The 20,002-nt window shown below is 39.2% G+C and overlaps 1 protein-coding gene across 11 annotated transcripts in view; it reads left to right on the top strand.

The window, feature by feature from the left end:
• Adgb (androglobin) overlaps positions 1–20,002 on the top strand; it is a 105,653-nt gene that overhangs the window by 74,827 nt on the left and 10,824 nt on the right. For 10 of the 11 annotated variants that reach the window (XM_048425172.3, XM_085688520.2, XM_085688521.2 and 7 more), the window contains 6 exons: positions 3,420–3,607; positions 8,873–9,057; positions 10,167–10,366; positions 14,315–14,426; positions 15,018–15,047; positions 18,012–18,184. In XM_048425172.3, coding sequence (XP_048281129.1) covers positions 3,420–3,607; positions 8,873–9,057; positions 10,167–10,366; positions 14,315–14,426; positions 15,018–15,047; positions 18,012–18,184 — 888 coding nt within the window. The remainder of the gene's footprint in view (positions 1–3,419; positions 3,608–8,872; positions 9,058–10,166; positions 10,367–14,314; positions 14,427–15,017; positions 15,048–18,011; positions 18,185–20,002) is intronic. The other variant, XM_048425168.3, reaches the window with a different exon arrangement.

Consider the following 20,002-nt stretch of genomic DNA (forward strand, 5'->3'; position numbering starts at 1 on the left):
TGTTCTGCTCTTAAGTATGGCGGGGCCGTGGGGCGGGGGTGATGAGGGGAGATCACACACCCAGCCCCCACCCTCAGTCTTCAAAGATGGCAATATTTTTATCAGGCCAAGAGCCACTTTAGGCAGCCTGCTGAATGGATGAGAGACCTCGCCTTCAATCAGATGTTTCCTCTCTGGGTATTTTAATCTCTCCGTGTTCCTAGTCGTGTCCCCCACTAGGGAATCACGACAAGCATAGTGGACATGGGCTGCAAATGAAGAACCGTTTTTGCTCCTAACTTCCGTTCTTTAACCTCGTGGTTTTGAACCTGATAATCTTCCCCCTCTGGATTATGAGTGTGTTTTTCTTTTGAAGTTCATTTTAGCCTATAATCTCATGCATTATTTTATGTAAATTAGACTTATCTTTCTAATGAATGCCTAATGAATATTGACTTCAGAAAGATAAAGAATAGATGTAAAAATATATCAATTCAAAAAGCTCCCTTGAACTATTTTCAAGATTTGAGGAAACATTTTTCTTTTAATAAGAAAAATAAAATTTCTTTATTTTTTATTTTAAGGCAAGCCCCTGATATGTAACACTGACTGTCCTGGGACTCATATAGATAAGGCTGGTCTCACGTTCTCAGAAATCCGCTTGCCTCTGCCTCCTGAGTGCCAAAACTAAAGGTGTGCGCCAACACACCCATTTAAAATTCGTGATAAGACAACTTATTCCAACTGATTATTTATATATGCATGTATGAATATGCATAGTGATATTTTAAAAATTGTTTTTACTGAATATATTAGTATTCAATATAATTCTAAAAACTCATATTTCAGTAAACTCAATTTTTCTTTTTTATCATGAGATTAAATTTGCTAGATTTGGGCATCAGATTTTATAAAATTGGAAGATAGTATCAAATTGTACCTAGTACCTTAAATTATTTTTACCTTATATTAAATCAGACAAGTATCATGTCTATATTTTATGAGGCAATCTGGTAAACAATATTTTATATGGAAGTAATCTGTATTTGAGAATAGTTCTGAAGTATAATTTTCTAAAAAATTGTGTTATTAAAATCAACAAAACAGTTATTTTATCTATACTTAGCCGTATCATTTTAATTTATGGCCATTATGCTTACTACTTGTTGCAATGATATTCACATTTTCCTTATTTCAATAACACTTATCATTTTCCACATATCAAGCATGCCTTTATGAACTTAGTTTAACCCACTGTATTCCCTCCTGTTCTATATTCTCCTTCATGGCCTAATAAATGACATTTCATAAAAAATTCCAGGATTGTGAAATTTACAGTACCTCTGAATACTGCCTTCTACAGCAGGATGTCTTGTGTTAAGAATGCAGGCCTTTCCATAACAAATTTGTTTTTACACGGAATTTTTGCATTGTCATTTATCAAATTTGACTTACATTTATGTTTAAACAGAAATAACTTAGTTTGTGATCACAAATATTAAAAACAAGAAAGCTCAAAAGCAAGGAGATTTTTTTTTCTAAATCAGTGGTTCTCAGCCTTCCTAATGCTAAAACCTTAAGTGTGATGATGCCCAAATATAAAATTATTTTCATTACTGCTTCGTAACTATAATTTTGGTACTGTTATAAATCCTTATGTAAATATGTGTACTTTCCAATAGTCTCAGACAACCCCTGAAAAAAAGGTCATGCATCCCCCAAAGGGGTTGTGGCCCACATGTTGAAAATCACTGGGTTAAAGGAAGAATCTACCAAAGTCATAGATGCCATCAAAGTCTGGAGATGATCTTTCTTTCACCAAATAAGTTATATTAATATTAGTCATTGATATTTAGTTTTTGAAGGGGTATTTAAGGAATATTTAATTCACAGGTTTTGGTGTGTGTGTGTAGTTTTGAGTTTATTTTTTAGCATGATTGTCTCTCTAAACTAGGTGGATTTCTCTCAAGGATGCAAGTTGAGTCAAAATGTAGATGCGAATTTCATCTTCATTCAGCTATTATTTTACATTGCAAATTCAGATTGCATCAAGCATTCCCATCCCTCTCTGATGTCTCTTCTGCCTCCTGTATCTATCTAACTTTTAGGGAGAGAAATGGGAAGGCTATGTAAGAGAAGTAGACATGTGTGAACAGAGAACTAACTGTCTGTGTTGCTTTGGGGGGGAGGGGGTAATCTTGTCATCTTTTTGGGAATGTTACCTCAGAAGAAACCTGATGAAAAAAAAGTTATTGTTTAAATCTTTGCACTGTAGTCTGTGACTGTGTTAACACTCTGGCATCTGATAAGCTTGACAGCATGTGTGTAGCATATTGTGTCACCATAAAATTCTTGTCTTTCAAGGTTCCTGTTTTGTCTATAAAATTATAGTGTTGAAAAGTTAATGAATACAGGGTAAAATAGTTATCTTAAGATTTCTCAGGGTTTTAAACATGTATTGATATTTAAATATATGTGTGTGTGCATATATATATATATATATATATATATATATATATATATATATATGAAAGAAAGGAAAAGGAGAAATATACAATACTTCCCAAATATACAACATCATAGAAATCCATTTTCATAAAAGGTATTGGGTCACTATTTTATAAAACAAATCATGGAAGACACTACTGTAAATTGAAGCCCTCGTCATTTTTCTATGAGGTATTTCTATCCTTTTATCTTTCCATTAAACAATTTGATTTGGCATTGATGAACCATCTTGATGTGATGTCCCAGAGATGGTCTCCAGAGACAGATGAACTTCTTCTGCTACATAAAGGATGTCTAAGGCAAATGAACAGATAGATATAATGTATCCCTGGGTGCTACCCAACCTGGTTACCTGACTAGAGCCCTCATCAAGAGACATCCCACCCCACACGAAATCAACAACTTTGCCATTACTTACTTGAAAATTAGTTATGTGATCTAATGAAGTTCTTCTGTATAAACTCATGTTGGCTCAAAGGAATCTGTTTTGCTCCTTTGAATTTTCACAGGCATCCTTTGAAGCTTGATGAGCTCTTTTATTGGAAAGAGCTTGCAAATGTATATGCTTCTTCACGTAAATGAACCGTTGTCTCTCTACTTCTGTCGTATTCCCTCAAAGACTGAACTGTGGGATTTAGGACACTGACATGTCAGATTTATCAGAGTTTATTTATTTCTTTACAGTACTGAGGATCTAATCCAGGGTTTCACAGAAGCTAAGCAAGCATCCTACCACTTAAATACACCCTCACCCCTAAGATAACTATTTCTAAAATGGATAAACATAACATTAATGGCTTGATGATTCTTAGGAGACCTTGGACTCTATGGGGGTATCAACATAGTGGCATATTTACTTCAATGTGTGGACCACATATTGGAGAGACTCATGGCAATGTGAATCCTGTATGTGTGGCTGCCTTCTCTTTTAGAAGGGATACACGTTTGTGGCTGAAACCTATACTGGTGACGCATATGTGTCAGGCGGGCGCTGGAAACTACGGCTCATTGGCTCATACAACCCGCTTCCATTTCTCTCCCGAGAGTCTCCATGCAGCACCTTCACCACAAAGGAGATCAGAGACTACTACATCCCTAATGACAAGAAAATCCTGTTCAGGTACAAGAATATAGTGTGTGTGTGTTGTGTGTGTGTGTATGTGTTCTTTAAATATTAGTACTTTTATTAAAATTGATTAATAATTTAGAATGTACTAAATTTTAAGTTCTGTATTTTTATGGAAATAACTAACACTAGCATGACTAGATGGATGTTCTATACAGTTTCGAAAGTGCTGATACCATTCTTAGGCTTTGTTTCACTCCACGTTCAGTGCAGAGTCTTCCCGGTCTCTGTGGCTATTTGACTTTCTCCTAGTCCTGCTCTATCTGTGGCCACTCTCTGGTCATGGGTGGGGCTGGGGATCCTTGTTTGTCACTCCAACATTCTTTTCATGCTCACCTATTCACATGCCTTGAGTTGTCCTAGTACCAATTCCACTTTCTTTCAATAATTGCTTCTGTGGATTCTAATTCTGACACACTGTCGCCTCACTGTGTCTCCTCCTTCCTTCTCAATGCTCCTACACTACTTCAGGCTCTTCATTATGTTTGTTACATACATTGTTGTTTTTGGAATCTGGGACTCCATTATATTCCTCTTAAGACATTGTACTGTCGTCACACACTCTCCCTTCTCAATTTGTTTATCCTTAATACTAACATACATATTTACACATGTCTATAAAATGTTTTTAATTTTCCATTGACTGTAGAGTAAAACTTAAGCTGCATAGTCAATATTGAATGCTCTTGTCTGGTCACTAACCACTGAAGGGGAACGCATCAGAGGGCAGGAAACATGTACCAGGGAGCACATGGGGAGAGAAGGGAACCCATTAAGCGTGGACTCGGCCCCCATTGGGCACCAGATGAAGGGAAATGTGCCAGGTGGGGGAAAATGTGAATAAAGAAATCCCACGCTAGCTCCTAATATAGTATACTAAAGTATTCTTTTTTAAAGGGGAACATACCAATCACATCTAGGAAACAGGAATGGAATCAAATATCCAGGTGTGGTGAGCAGGGAGCCAGAGGGAGAGCGGGTGGTCCCACAGGCCTTTGGGTATCCAAAGTCATGCCCAACGTGGTCCAGCCTCTCAAAGACCATTGGCTGAAGGAGGTTCTCCATCAAACCACTAACCAGGGCTGCCTCACAATAGAACAAAAGGTTTCCTCCAGACATGCAAGCTGTACTTTTTTTTATTATCCTAGCACATTTACTTATTTTGTGATATTCTGTCCTCATTTTGTCACTTTGAAAAAAAAATTACTGATAATTTTCAAAATGTAAACCTTTTGCATTGAAATGCCCACTATAAGTAGATGATCCAGTTGCCATGCCAGTGGTAAACATTTTATGTAATTTATACACATTTTAGGTGATTATCTGTTCATTAGCCTCTATGAGAATTAATGTTTAAAATTTAGTTTCACTAAAAATAGATTCTTCTCTCATACCACAGTTTCCTCTCCCTCCACTCCTCTGAGCTCCTACTCTCCCACTCCCCTCTCCCAAGCTTTATTCACCCTTTGTTTCCTCTTCAGAAATGAGCAGGCCTCCAAGAGATGACAGCCAACTAATTGGAGGCCAGACACATGCCCTTTCAGCATGGGAAGAAGTACAGGGTCCAATTCACAGTTGGAGCAGTTTGTTCTTCTTTCTTATAGCATTTCTTTCTGGTCATATTTTACCAAGAATCATGAATGCGAGAGCGTGGTGATTCTGACATCTCATGCAGTCTTATGTGATGATCACTTATCAATAACACCCAGATGTCTTTAGCTGTTTTACAGCTGTCCAGTCACCACTCGTGTGGACACTCAGCCGGTTACTTGGTTAAAGGCTGCTCCTTATTGTTAAAGCCATGGTGGGCATGATCTATGATGCCCAGTTAAAAGAATGCTCTATTATTTTCTAGGTTTTATTGCATTAAAGAGATATTTTAAATGCACAATGCATTGGTGAGTTGGTTTTCAGAGGGAAAAATGTAAACGGAGACTGCTCGTTCATTTCCTGGCCACCCAGATCCGAGTAATCAGACAGAAACTATATTAATTACAACACTGTTTAGTCAATAACTTAGGTGTACTTTTAGTTAATTCTTGTACCTTAAATTAATCCATTTCTATTATTATGTGTGTTTCCACTAGGCTGTGGCTTACTGGTGCCGGCATATTACTCCTTTGGTGGTTCATGGCATCTTTCTCCTTTGGCAGCTACATAGCATTTCTCTGACTCTGCCTACTCTCTCTATCTCCTCCAGTCTGGCTATATTCTGCTAATCCATTGACCAAAACAGCTTTATCACTTACCAATGATATTAAAACATATTCACAGCATGCAGAGGTGAATTCCACATCAGTAAAACTAAATCTTTCTGATAAAAATTTAACAAATAATAATATTCTGCCTGTTTTTCCCTATAATTCTTATTTAATACAAAAACTTTCCCCCTTAAAATTGTAAAAGAATTAAGTCAAAGCTAAATAAGTAATAACATTCAAACACAGAACTGTATACATAGAGTACAACGCTAAGCTCATGTTTGAGCTTTATACATGAACATATTTTATCCCTAGGCAAAGACAGAACATTCTGCATGAAAAGACACTAAAATGCAGACATTAAAGTTGGGGGTTTGCTCTCAGTTTGTCTTCCTGTAGTGTATTTTCAACATTGCCTTTAAGAAAGAAAATAAAAAAAGGAAAGCACAAACTAAAAATGGAATAATTAATTTGCTTTGTGTACTAGTGTGACTAGTTTACTAGTTTGACTAACTTGTTTACTAGTGTGACTAGTTTACTGGTCTGACTAACTTATTCACTAGTGTGACTAGTTTACTAATATGGCTAACTTGTTAATTAGTGTGACAAGTTTGCTAGTTTGACTATCTTGTTTACTAGTGTGACTAGTTTACTGGTCTGACTAACTTATTCACTAGTGTGACTAGGTTACTAATATGGCTAACTTGTTAATTAGTGTGACTAGTTTGCTAGTTTGACTATCTTGTTTACTAGTGTGACTAGTTTACTAGTTTGACCAACTTGTTTACTAAAAGTCATGGAACCACACTGAGACCAATTACAGACCAAGAAGTGGTGTTTAACCTAAAGCTGAATTAGTCCCAGGAGCTGGTCTTAAAGGTGTGGGACAGAGAGGTGAGGAGTTGGGGAGCAGGCTACTTGAGGAGTCTGGAGGTACTCAGCGTTTTCTGGGCATGGAGGCCAGTTCTTTGCAAAGTGCATTTCCTGGGTGCAATATGGAGCGACCAGGTCAGAGAGACTCCTCCCCTGAACCTCTTCTGGAAGGCTCTCCTATCACAGGAAGAGAAAGCTTTAAGAGTTTTAAGGAAACTGACATTGTCAGAGTTGTGTGAAAAGAATGTGTCTATATCTGAGCGGCTGTGGCTCACACCTTTAACCCCAGCACTGGGCAGGGCGGGGAGGAAAGTAGAGGCAGGTGGATCTCTGAGATCCAGGCCAGAGCGAGTTCCAGCACAGCCAGGGCAACACAGAGAAACTGTCTTGAACAATAAAAAACAAAACAAAAATGTCTATAATACATGAATTGAAAAAATCAATATAATTTCTAAGATGAAAGCTATAACCACATTATCATGAGATTCTACTTACTTGTTCAAGATGTAGAATATGGAACATAATTAACTCAGACAGCTTCTTGATGCTGACTGGGATGAAGGGGAATGTGTCAAACGTAGAGGAGCAGTACATGGCCCAGGTGGTCGCCTTGGCGACTGGAAGCAGGCAGTCCACAGGTCCGCTACAGCTGCCCTGCCAAGCCTACGGCACAACCCTGAGTGGCTGAACAACAAAGTGTCTCATCTCACAGTCGGGAAGTTCACTCTGGAGTCAAGTTGTCCCCGGATAGGTGTCTCTAGAGCATCCAGGAAAGAATCTATTTCTTGTCTCCCTCTTGGCATTCCATGGTTTGCTGACGTTCTTTTGCTTGCGGGTTCATCACTCAAATCTTCATTTTCATCTTCATATTGTGTTTCATTTTGTGACTGTTTCTAAATCTTGCGCTATTATTCTAAGGCCACCAACCATACTGATTTGGCCTCATCCTTTACCTTATTTTATAATGAAAAACCATTTCCATGTGAGATGACCTTGTGAAGTCTCCAGCATTGCTTCTGTAGGACAGAGAGATACAGTTCAAACCAGAAAGAGGTGCGCGCATCTGGAGAGAATGTTTGAAAACATGGAGGTTAAATGGCCTTGGCTGATTGGGCTTGCCTCGGGAAATGTTTGAATGACATCATTTTCTTCAGAGGAGGACACAGGGCAGTCACTAATTTGCAGAGTGGTCAGTAGGAAGACTTCTTGTTTGTAAATATTAGTAACAACCACGTGATCCATGAGAGGCAGCTGAGCTAGAGGCTTCAGTTTAGGAATTCTGATTCCATTTGATGGCACAGAGAGCCTGGGAAACTGTAGAGTGAATGTTGCTTCCAGTCTGTGAATGAGAGCAGAGCCTTGCTTCTGTGACGTGTGTGAGATCATCAAAGGCAGAGAGGCCTGAAGAGAAGGGACAGTGTGAAGCTGTTTTTCTCAGAGGCAGCAGGTGGCTAAAGGCAAGGCTGGGAGGATCCCTTTAACTCTGAGAGACTCTTCCAAGAGGTCAGAAGAGAAGACTAAAAGTTCCCATGTGGGATGCACATGTGGTTGGGATCCTGGCCAGTGTAAACCAAGACTCTGGATCAGTACCAAGCAAAGAAGAGAAAGATGAATTGGTGAAAAGAGCGGGGGGGGGGGCGCACAAAAGGGAAGGCAGGTCACTCTGGAGGGCAAAATGATGGGTTTTGCTGGTTCACTTTTTGCTTTATTTGCATCTCTTTGGAAAAAAAAGTCTACCATGTCTTGAGCATTTGTGAAGAATTACTAGAAAAAGAAAACAGCAGAAATACCAAACAAGGGTGAAACTCACAAAGGTCTGCTTCCCTGACTGTTTTTTGTCCATTGGTATGAATATAAGTGACCTGTGGTGGTGGTCACATAACTCTCAAGGATGGTGGCTTTTAGGTCTATCCTATTCCATAAGTGGCTTCCTGTCATACTTAACAAAATGATACATTTCCTCCTTGGAATTCTCCAGCAATGCAAACACACTACTGTTTTTCTTGACTGTAATTTTGGCCTCATTTGTCCAATTCTGTGGTCACTCTAACTTCTTAGCAAGTCCATGGTCCTTAGAAAGCTGCCTTACAAAGGCAATCAAATGAGAAAACCACACCATTTCCTTCATCAGCTTGCGGGACAGATCAGCGTACTTACTCTCAAAGTCTAACCTTTCTCACCACAGGTACTCCATTAAAGTGACAGTGGCCCAGTGCATTACAATCCAGGTCCGTACATCCAAGCCCGATGCCTTCATCAAGCTGCAGGTGCTGGAAAGCGAGGAGACCATGGTGAGCACCCTGGGCAAAGGACAAGCCATCATCCCCGCCTTCTACTTCCTGGGAAGTGAAAGAGCACTGAGCTCCCAGTGTAAGTACCTGCCTGGGGTGTGGGCTGCCTGCATGAACAGAAGCTTGTGTTGCTGTGGCATCTAAAAGGCTTAATTTTCAATGGAAATCAAAACTTGACACTGTACTTGACCCCAGTGATGCCGTTGTAATCATGTGTTTAATTAGGCTCCAAAAACCAGTAGATTGGATATGACATTCCTCTAAAGACTTCTTAGGGAAAATTTCTTATACATGAGACTGCTTTTATTTTTTAAAGTGTATGTATGTATATGAGTGTTCACCTACATGTATGAATGGCCCATGCACATGCCTGGTCCCACGGAGGCCAGAAAAAAAGACTTAGATCTCCTGTAAGTGGAGCCACTGGTGGTTTTTAGGTACCAGGTGGATGCTTGGAACTAAACCAGGATCCTCTTCAGGAGGAGCACACAGTCTTAGCTGATGATCATCTCTCCGGTCCCACATGGGCATTCTTTTTTATTTTTAGATTGATATTTATTGAGCTCTACCTTTTATTCCGCTCCCCTCTCTGCCTCTCCCCTTCCCTAGAACCCTCCCCCATGGTCTCCATGCTCCCAATTTACTCAGGAGATCTTGTCTTTTTCTACTTCCCATGTAGGTTAGATCCATATATGTTTCTCTTAGGGTTCTAGCTGTTGTTTAAGTTCTCTGGGATTGTGATTTGCAGGCTGGTTTTTGTTTAAAAACCACTTATGAGTGAGTACATGTAATAACTGTCTTCCTGGGTCTGGGTTACCACACTCAAAATGATGTTTTCTAGCTCCATCCATTTGCCTGCAAATTTCAAGATGTCATTATTTTTTTTCTGCTGTGTAAATGTAGCACATTTTCCTTATCATTCTTCAGTTGAGGGACATTTATGTTGTTTCCAGGTTCTGGCTATGACAAACAATGCTGCTATGAACATAGTTGAGCACATGTCACATGGACATTCTTAATAAATATCTCTAAGACCAGAAAATTTGAAAGGATCTAGTGGGTTTTTTCCATCTTAAAATAAGCATGTCCTTTTAAGTACGCTGTATTCTATAAGTGTATAATGTAGCCCATTTAGTCAGTAACACCAATGTCCATCACATATACTAACATAATATTTCTCCTTTTTAGCTAGCAAGCAAATTCTCTTATCTCATACTTCACCTAAAAAAGAATCAGAAGTAATGACAAAGAAAAAAACCGGGCAAGCAGGCCAGAAATCCTTTAAGGGCAGACCTGGGAGTGTGGTGGTAGAGGTAGGTCTGCCCCTGCTGGAAGAAGAAGTTATGAATGTGCCTACTATAGAAGAAAATTCTAGCACACCACAACAGGTATATTAACTGAAAAAAAACAAAAGAATTATTTAGGGCTAGGAAGATGGTTCAGTGGGTAAAATGTACGTATGTAACTCCAGGCTGGGACACTGAGCCAAGCAGATCCTAGAGCCAGTTAGCCTCGACAAATGCAAAGCTCTGGATTCAGTGCGAGACTGCCTTAAAAAATAAGGCAGAGAGTGACTGCGAAAGGAACTCAGAATTGACTCTGGCCTCCACGTGCACATACGGAGACAAGTGTACCTAACACAGGCACACAGAGTGAGCAAACCACATTCAAGTGCACCTGATCCACACGTGCACAGGCACACAGAGTGACCAAATCACAGACACCTGCACCTGAAACACACGTGCACAGGCACACAATATGACCAAATCACAGACACCTGCACCTGAAACACACGTGCACAGGCACACAGTATGACCAAATCACAGACACCTGCACTCGAAACACAATGCACAGGCACACAATGTGACCAAATCACAGACACCTGTACCTGATACACATGTGCACAGGTGCACAGTATGACCAAATCACAGACAAGTGTACTTGACACACATGAACAGGCACACAGTATGACCAAATCACAGACAGCTGCACCGATACACCTGTCCACAGGCACACAGAGTGAGAAAACCACATTCAACTGCTCCTGATACACATGTGTACAGGTACATGGAGTGACCAAATATATGCAAAAAAGGGAGGAATCTAGCACAAAATGTAAACATGGATGATGTCCAAGGTCCCACTACGTAGACATCAGGACAGGCAGATGGCAAACTTAAAAAAAGAATGAATCAAGTGGTTGGCATCTTAATTACCTTGGACACCCAACTGTCCAGCTGAAAAGAAAATGAAAGGCTGTTAGGAAGAAGGTAAGTCAGTCAGTGATCCAATTGAAACGCTCGATACAGGCCTCCAGGAAAACAATGCAGCTGAGGAGCAAAATAAGAATCATATTTGGGGATTTGAAATGTCTCATTATAATGTCTTTGTCTTGGTATACCCAGGATATTTTACTACTTATAAGTATGTGCCTCTGGGCACCCACGTGTGTGAGTATTTCCATACACATGTGTCAAGGCACACCACAGAAAACCAGAGGACAAACTCTGGTTGGGGTCCCTGCCTTCTGTGTTATTTGCAGCAGGGTCTCTTTGTTGTTTGCTACTGCACAGGCTTGGGTTAGCTGGCCCAGGCAATCTCCTGCCTCCGGCTCCTGTCTTGCCACAGGAGTAATAGGGTTATAGCACAGCCACCACACCTAGCTTTAGAAGCTTTCTTGAAATTTGGACTCAGGTCTGCGCACTTTCAAAAGTACCTTACTCACTCAGCCATCTCCCCACTTCTCCGAGAATATTTTAAAAATGTGTTTGGGGTTGGAGAGATAGCTTGTGGTTTAGAATGCTTGTTGCTCTTTCAAAGGACACAAGTTTGGTTTCCAGCACCCATCCAGCTTTAGAGACGGAACACTCTCTGTCCCATCAGGCCACCTGCACTCCTTTGCACACATGCATAAAACTAAAGTAATTATTTTGAAAAAGATAAATATTTTGTGATAAAAAACTAATGAGTGCTTCAATAAAAGTCAAAATGCTTTTAGATATGTAGTTAGCATGATGTAATAGCAAATACATTATTAATAATAAATAGTTTAAAAGCCCAAAAGTGTGGAAACTTAAGATAAGCTAAATAATCTTTTACTTAAAAATAATAGCAACTAAAAATTTATGAAATATAGCTAACTTGATGAGTTTTAATAAAAACTCTACAAATTATACTTTGTCAGCAACACCAATGTGTGTTTAGTAAAATACTGACTTCGATTAATCAATGAGGCATGTATGATCTGAAACGTGAGCCGAGGTAATACAATGAGAGTTAGAAGTGAGCTCATTGAAGAGGAGACAAGATTCTGAGAATGATGAAGAAAGAAACCAATGAAACATGCAAACAAACCCCTCAAAATGAATAAAAAAATTAACTAGTTTTGCATTTTACAATTCTAAGGTATGTATGCTATTCATAAGACCAAGAAAAACATGGAAGGCATGAATGTACCAACACTGGAAATGGGACTGGATTTCACAGCCATTGATTAGTGTGGACAAGTCTGTGCTTGCAGAGTTTGACACTGGGGCAGGGGATACATAAAGGACTGGTGGGTGTGAGAAAGGAGTTGGGTCAAGCTTATTCCTAAGAAAATAATCTGAATAAAGAGATAAAGCAATAAAATTTCAATTAGAGTAACTTCGAAGTTTTCCTTTGCTAAGTAGCATGTGACCTGCTGGCTTATGTTCAGCCTGCTTTCTCATAGACCCAAGACCACCAGCCCCGGGTAGCTCCACTCACAATGGAATGGGCCCTCCCACATCAATCACCAACTAAGGATTAAGATAATGCACAACAGGCTTGCCTGCAGCTTTACTTTTATGGAGGCATTTTCTTATCTGAGGCTTCCATTTCTCAAATGACTCTGGCCCTGTGCCCAATTTGAAGGTACCTATGAATCATGAGGTTCTCCCCTCTGAACCCCAGATTAGGCACACACCACACCAAAACACCGATTTCCAAGCACAAACAAAACACCAAGAGATCCTTTATTAAGAAGAGCAAAGAGACAAGATGGCTGAGTCTGAATCCTGAATCAGGCAGAAAGAGCAATAAATAGTTTTGCAAGTGTTAGTTTTTAGAGAAAAAGGGAGAGGTCTGTGTTAGAGGGAGCTAGGGTGTGTTGATAACTTCTGATTGGTATTTTAATTAGGTTAGTCAAAGTAATGAATTTGGATTGCTGGAACTTGGTGTTTTGATAGTTGTGTCTGATTGTTCAGTCTCAGGAGTAAGTCAGTGGCCAAATAAAGGAAGAGACCTTGGTGACTAGCTTTAGGAATATAATCTAACAATTCAGCATGGGGGAGAAGGGTTAAAAGGAAAAACCTTTCGGTGCCATGTTTGTCGTACTCAGGACTGCTAGAGTCTTTCACAGTTAACAGAAAACTAGCCAGCATAGAAAGAAACATTGATTTTTTTTTTTAAAAAAAAATAGAGGTGAAACCGTCAGTCAAAGGAGAAAAGGTAACCTATTAGAAGCTAGGGAACTTGCTTGTCCTTCACCACAGCTACCACTATAAATAAAGGTGGATTCCAGATATGCTGCAGATTTAAGTAGGAAAATTTAATCCATAAAAGTAATAACAGATGATACAGGACACTGGCTTTATAACTTGAGTATTTAGAAAAGAGACTCCTAGAAGCCAGCCATGTTGGAAAGTTACTCTCAAGCTCTGGAATAATATAAGAAAGCATGGGAAAGTCACAGAGATGAGATTTTACTTTATACCCATCGCATTGCTTAACAACTAGAAACGTGGAAGACAGAGGCAGTGGCTGGGGTGGAATGTTAAATGCATTTTCACTGTGTGTTAGAGGTTGTCTTTGTTACTGTATCATTGCTATGAAGAGACACCATGACCAAGGCAACCTATAAAAGGAATCATTTAACTGGGGGCTCACTTATACATTCAGAGTGTGAGACTATGACCGTCATGGTGGGGAGCAGCAGGAGACAGACATGGCACTGGAGGGATGGAAGAGCTAACATCTTCTCTGCAAGTTGGAGGCAGAGAGACTGGGCCTGGCATAGGCTTTTGAAAGCTCAAAACCCACCCTCAAGGACACACCTCCTCTAGCAAGCCACACCTCCTAATCCTTTCCAAAACAATTCTACAAACTTGGCCTCAAGCATTCACACATATGAGCCTATGGGGACCATTCTTATTCAAACCACAACAGAAAGTATTGGAAAACATGTATCATTTAGTTAACCTACGATTGTATGATTTATAAAATGACACATTATAAGCTTGACCTAATCCATCTTTCAGTGCACATACTGTGTGGGTTTTTTTGGTTGTCCTGACTCATTGCCTTCCCTTTCACAGTGCTACAAGTACATCATACAGTGCTTGGTGATGTATAACAGCTGGCCTCTCACAGAAACGCAGCTGGCGTTTGTTCAAGCACTAAAAGACTTGGAGAAATTTGATACCAAAGGTATGTTACCCTTAATAATTTAAAAATATTTATTTTATTTTATATGTAAGGGTGTTTTGCCTGCATTTATATAAGGACACCATGTGCTTGCCCAATGGCTGTGGAAGTCTAAAGAGGGCATTAGATCTCCTGAAACTGGAGTTACAGATGTCTGTGAGCCTCCATGTAGGTGCTGGCAACAGAACCCTGTTCTGCAACAGCAACCAATGTTCTTAATATTAATACTAAGACATCTCTCCAGTTGCACATTTTAAATATTACTCGTGCCATTTGTATCTTATGTGCTGATCACAGAATTATAAAATGTTATTGCTCACAGTGTATAGTCTCTCATATTTTTGTTATATTGATTATGTTTCAATATTTTTACTAATAATTTATGAAAAATAAAAATATTCTATCATTACAGCCTTGCATGTTTATAAGGTCATGTTTTGTCTATTCAACAAAACTTATGCACCAATTATACTTTTGAACCTTTCAAGAAATATACAGACAAATTTAATGTTTATAAAATTCTATTACGCATAGCTGCTAGGAACGAGTAATAATGATATACTCTGAAATTAAGATATACATCTTTCATTTCAGTGCCCAGGAGGCAGAGGCAGATGGATCTCGGTGAGTTCAAGGCCAGTATGGTTTCCATAACTACAGGTATCTAGGGGGTTGCATAGTGAAGCACTGTCTCAAAAGTGCTTATGATAAGGATCTATATGTGAATTAAATATTCACAGTTGCATGAATAAATAGAAATAATAGAGAATCAGTACAATACTGTGCATGCTACTGTGTTCAGCAAAGCTTTTGCCTACCTCCATCCCTTCATCCCTCCTAACCTTCCTTCCTGTTCTCTAGGGATAATACATCGTGTTAATAAATGTTAAATTATAACCCCAGAAGCTGAGAATTACAATAGAGCAAAGAATAAGACCCAAGCCCTCTGTTTGCCTGTGTGGTCTGTTCCACGAGTTATCCCAATTTCTTAAGACTTGTTTTCATATTATAATCATTTGTTACATCTGTCTTGATATAATGACATGTCAACAACAGTCATGCTACTGTTGCTCAAATCAATCCCAAATGCATAGCATGTAACAGAGGCCACATTACCCAAGAAAAGCTCATGAGAAAAGGGTGATAGTGGTGGAGACATAGGTAAGTGAATCACATGGGCCAGACACAAGCAAGGCTTTAGGTTCAGTCTCAGAGGGGGAAGAGAGGAGGGAAGTGTCTAAAGTGGGGGGAAAGAAGAGGAAGGAGAGAGAATGGGAGAGAGGGAGGAAGAGGTGGTAGAGAGGAGGGAAGGGAGAGAAAAGGGAAGAGAGAGAGGGAGAGGAGGAAAGAGAGAAAGAGAAACATTAATAACCCGATTAAAATCATATGGGAATCTAGCTAGTAGGGGAAATATGTTTTGAAATACTTTCTAATGAGATTTATATATACTCAATGACGGAAGAAGTTGGTGTGCACACACACTAGGCTATCGAAGGTAAGACAGCAACGCACAGTTCAGAAAAAAATGTAATTTAAACCCAGTATGCAAAGTGTGAAATTAGCAATGTGAGTTAAGCCTCTTAAAGGAAAGTTCTCCTTAGATGGGGAGGTGAGCACTGTAACTAAACTCTGCGACCCGAAGCTGAACAGGACCAACTTGTCAACAGGTCCCCCAGCACTTCTTTCCTCCATTGATGGACAAGTTGACTTCCTCCAGGACTTCCTAAGTACAGGCACATTCCCATGAGGTCACACATTTTATAACGTTGAGTCAGTGGGATGGTTTCCAGTTCACAGCTTATTTGCTTACATGCTGCCAACACATGCAGACATCTTGCAAGTCTTGCACAGTAAATTAAGCAACCTGATAATGGCTTCATGCTATGAATTAATCAACTAGATTTAAAGGACATAGCATGAATATGGGCAATTTTTACATTTTTATCAGCATCAAGAAGAAAACTATATAAGAGCAAAAGTCTTTGTATTTTATTGAGATTAAATTGGTATCAATCCAAACTTGATTGTATAAAGATTTTTAATTATAATCTTACCCAGAAACACCACTAATAAAAATGAATATAAAACAAACAAAAACCTGAGACAAGTAAATGCTACAGATGTGGTTTTGAAACAAAACAATGTACTCACAAGACTAGAGAAACTAAAAAAGATATGAAATATATAGTAAAATAAATTTCAAAATAGCAGACATAAATCCTCCCTTTTAGGTAATTATATTTAATGTAAATTAAAAATGTGCTTTACTACAAAACATGATCCAACTCTATACATTTATAAAAGGGGGCTTTTTTGATTTAAAGTACATAAACAGTTTTAAGATAGAAGAATGGAACACACATTACAAATAGTAATCAAATGAATTCACAGTTATGTTAGTTATTTTATAATGTTAAAGAGACCACATATTAATAAAATAAAACCATTATAAACATATGACCCTAACATCAGTGCTAATAAAATGCATGAGGCAATACTAGTATTGAAGAAGAAATTACTAATTCTACAGCTAGCTGGAAATTCAAATACTGCACTTTAAGTAGTGGAAAGAAATTTAAACAGGAAATTAGTAGGATTATAAAATGCTTGAACAATACAGCAAACCAACCATTCCTAGGAACAGAATTCTCCACTCAGCAGCACCAGAACGCATGTTCTTCTCACGACCAATAGAACATCTGGAGGAGGCCAGCAGATGAAGCGGTGCCATGAGTCTACACAGTCTAAACCGAGTTTAGATCTGTTTAGCTGATTCTAAACAAATGGGAAAGAATAGAAATAAAGCAGCAATGTTCTCTGATCACGATTGAGGAAAACTAGAAACCAATAAGGGGCGAATGTGAAGATTTCATAGATGTGTAGAAAGCAACATTATCTCAGCATAATTGCCTACGTTAAAAACAACAGCTGAAGGATGGAGTCTAGAGAGGTGGCCCAGGGGCTAAGAACACTAAGAACTACTGCCCTTGCAGAGAACCAAGATTCAGTTTCCAACACTGTATGGTCACCCACAACGGCCTGGAACTCCATCTCTAGGAAATCTTATGCTTTCTGATGTCTGGGGGTACATATATGCACAAGTGTCACACACACACACATAGACACATGCACATATACACATGCACACTCAGACACACACATCCTTTAAAATCCTTTAAAAAGAAAAAATGCAAAGCTAGAGAAAAAAATTAATCCCTAATCAAGAGGAAGGAAATCATAGTAAAGATTAGAGCAAATAATAGTAAAGATTAGAGCATGGATGGATGAATTGTGTGTATGCAGTGTGTAAAATAAAAGACAAACATAGTGGCTAGTGTCTGATAGTTGCATAATCTTCTTTATAACTTCTATATAAACCCACTGCTTTATATATACCAATGTTGAGTTATGCTATATGAATTATATCTTAATTTTATTAAAAAGAATTTGACTGGCTCTTGTGAAACATTTGTTAATTTGCTTACAAGGAAAACAATCCAACCACTAATGGAAACATGCTTGCCATGACAGGAAATGGCCCTGTCGTCATTTTGGCTTTCACGGTTTTCCATTTCCATATCTCTTTAGCTCATATAGAGAAACACGAAGAACTAATTACCACAGGAAGTCTAGATTCCCACACTGTCAGTGAAGGGCAGAAATCTGTAGGAATTTCCAAAACAACACGGAAAGGCAAAGAGAAGGCTGGGGAGAAAGAGAAGATGGCCAAGGAAAAGCAAACGCCTCGCTTTGAATCTCAGGTGGGTCAGATGTGATTCCATTACTGAACAGAGCCTGGTAGCACTTGCTGTCCCTCAGGACAGAGAGGGAGGCAGCAATAGGAAGAAATGAGAACTCACCATCCTAGACTCCGGAAGTGAGAGATCACTTACATTTGAAAGATCCTGTTTATTAGCTGGGTTGTTGAAGAACGCAAGTTTGACTGGATCCACAGATTCATCTCTCAGCACCTTGACAGTTCTCTATCAGTCAAAGCTTGACACGGGGACAGTTCTATCACCTCACTTTTGAAGCCATTTTAAAGAGTAAAGCTAAAACCCTAGGCTTCAAAAGTAAGAGAGAACTTTCCATCTGAGACTTAGTTCTCATTAAAATACTAAGAAATTCATGTAGGAAGCATGATCTTCTGGGTAATAATGAAACCAAATTTCAGTGAAAACTAATTTAATGGTTGCAACCTTCTCTTTCTCAGTTACATTATTTCATGTGGTTACATTATTACTCTTCTTCAGTTACATTATTGTTCTTCAGTGCTGCATTCTGCAAGCACACCAGTTTTAACCTTCAACTTGCATGCTGGGGTCCTGGAAGTTCCCACTTCCAGAGCCTCGTGACTCAAAGCAAGTTAACTATGAAAATCCTCTTTTTTTTTTTCCAAGTTGCTTTTGGTCATGGAACTTATCATATCAACAGGACACCATACATGCCAGCTTATTAAATAGAAACTCTAGGAAAGAATTTGGGAGAGAACAAGGGTCTCTCTCCTTCTGTAATTGTTCAAGAATGAGCTTCTCATATGTAAAAGTCCAAACCCATTTCTGCTCCCCACAGTCCGTACAATTGTTTCTATAGACATTGAAGTAGCACTCACTTCTAGAGTGGATCTGTAGCAAATGCACTCAGGGGCGGAAATGATCAAGTGTCTTCTTTATAATTTTTGAAGACACCATGAGTCGCCATAAGTATAATTTAAATTTTATTTACAATTTTTTAAACAGTGTGTGTGTGTGTGTGTGTGTGTGTGTGTGTGTGTGTGCGTGCTCATATACTCCTAGGTACCATGGTGCAGATGAAGAGACCAGGTGACAAAATGTGGGAGGCAGTTCTCTTTCTACCGCATTTGCCCTGGGGTTGGAACTCAGAGCCGCAGGTTTGGCAGCAAGCACCCTTGTGCGCTTAACTGGCTAGATTTTATGTCTAAGCCAACACAACCTAGAGTCATGTGGGAAGTCAGTTGAATAATCGCCTGTGTCAGATTGACTTGTGGCTGTGAGGAAACGTCTCTTTGATGATTGATGAAGGGTCCAGTCCTGTAGTCAGCACCATCTCTAGGCAAGTGCGGCTTGGTTATATAAGACAAGCTGAGCATGAGCCAGTAGGATGCCTTCTTTCGTGGTTTTTGCTTCAGCTTATGCTTGAGCTACTTCCTGACTTCCTTCCAATAATGGGCCTCAAAATATAATCCCAAATAAACCCTTTTTCTCCAGCGTGCTTTTAGTCATCGCATTTTTCACATCAACAGAAAGAAAAAACTAAACTACAACACCCATTAGCCTAATTTAGACTTTACTGTGTATAATTTGAAGTTAAGATTGCATAAAGTGATGCACAGAAACACTTGTCTTTCTTTCTCTCATGTGCATATGATACATATGAATGTGTGTGTGTGTGTGTGTGTGTGTGAATGTATGTGTAGGTACATATGTGTTCATGTGCTTGTGGAAGCTCAGGATTAATGTTGGGAGTCTTCCTCAATCACTTTCCACTATGTCTATTGAGACAAGGGCCCTCAGCTGGATTGGGAACTCATCGACATGGCTACCCTAGCTAGGCAGTTT

The sequence above is a fragment of the Myodes glareolus genome, chromosome 1, assembly GCF_982192425.1.
Source record: "Myodes glareolus chromosome 1, mMyoGla1.1, whole genome shotgun sequence".
In the NCBI taxonomy this organism is placed as follows: Eukaryota; Metazoa; Chordata; class Mammalia; order Rodentia; family Cricetidae; genus Myodes; species Myodes glareolus.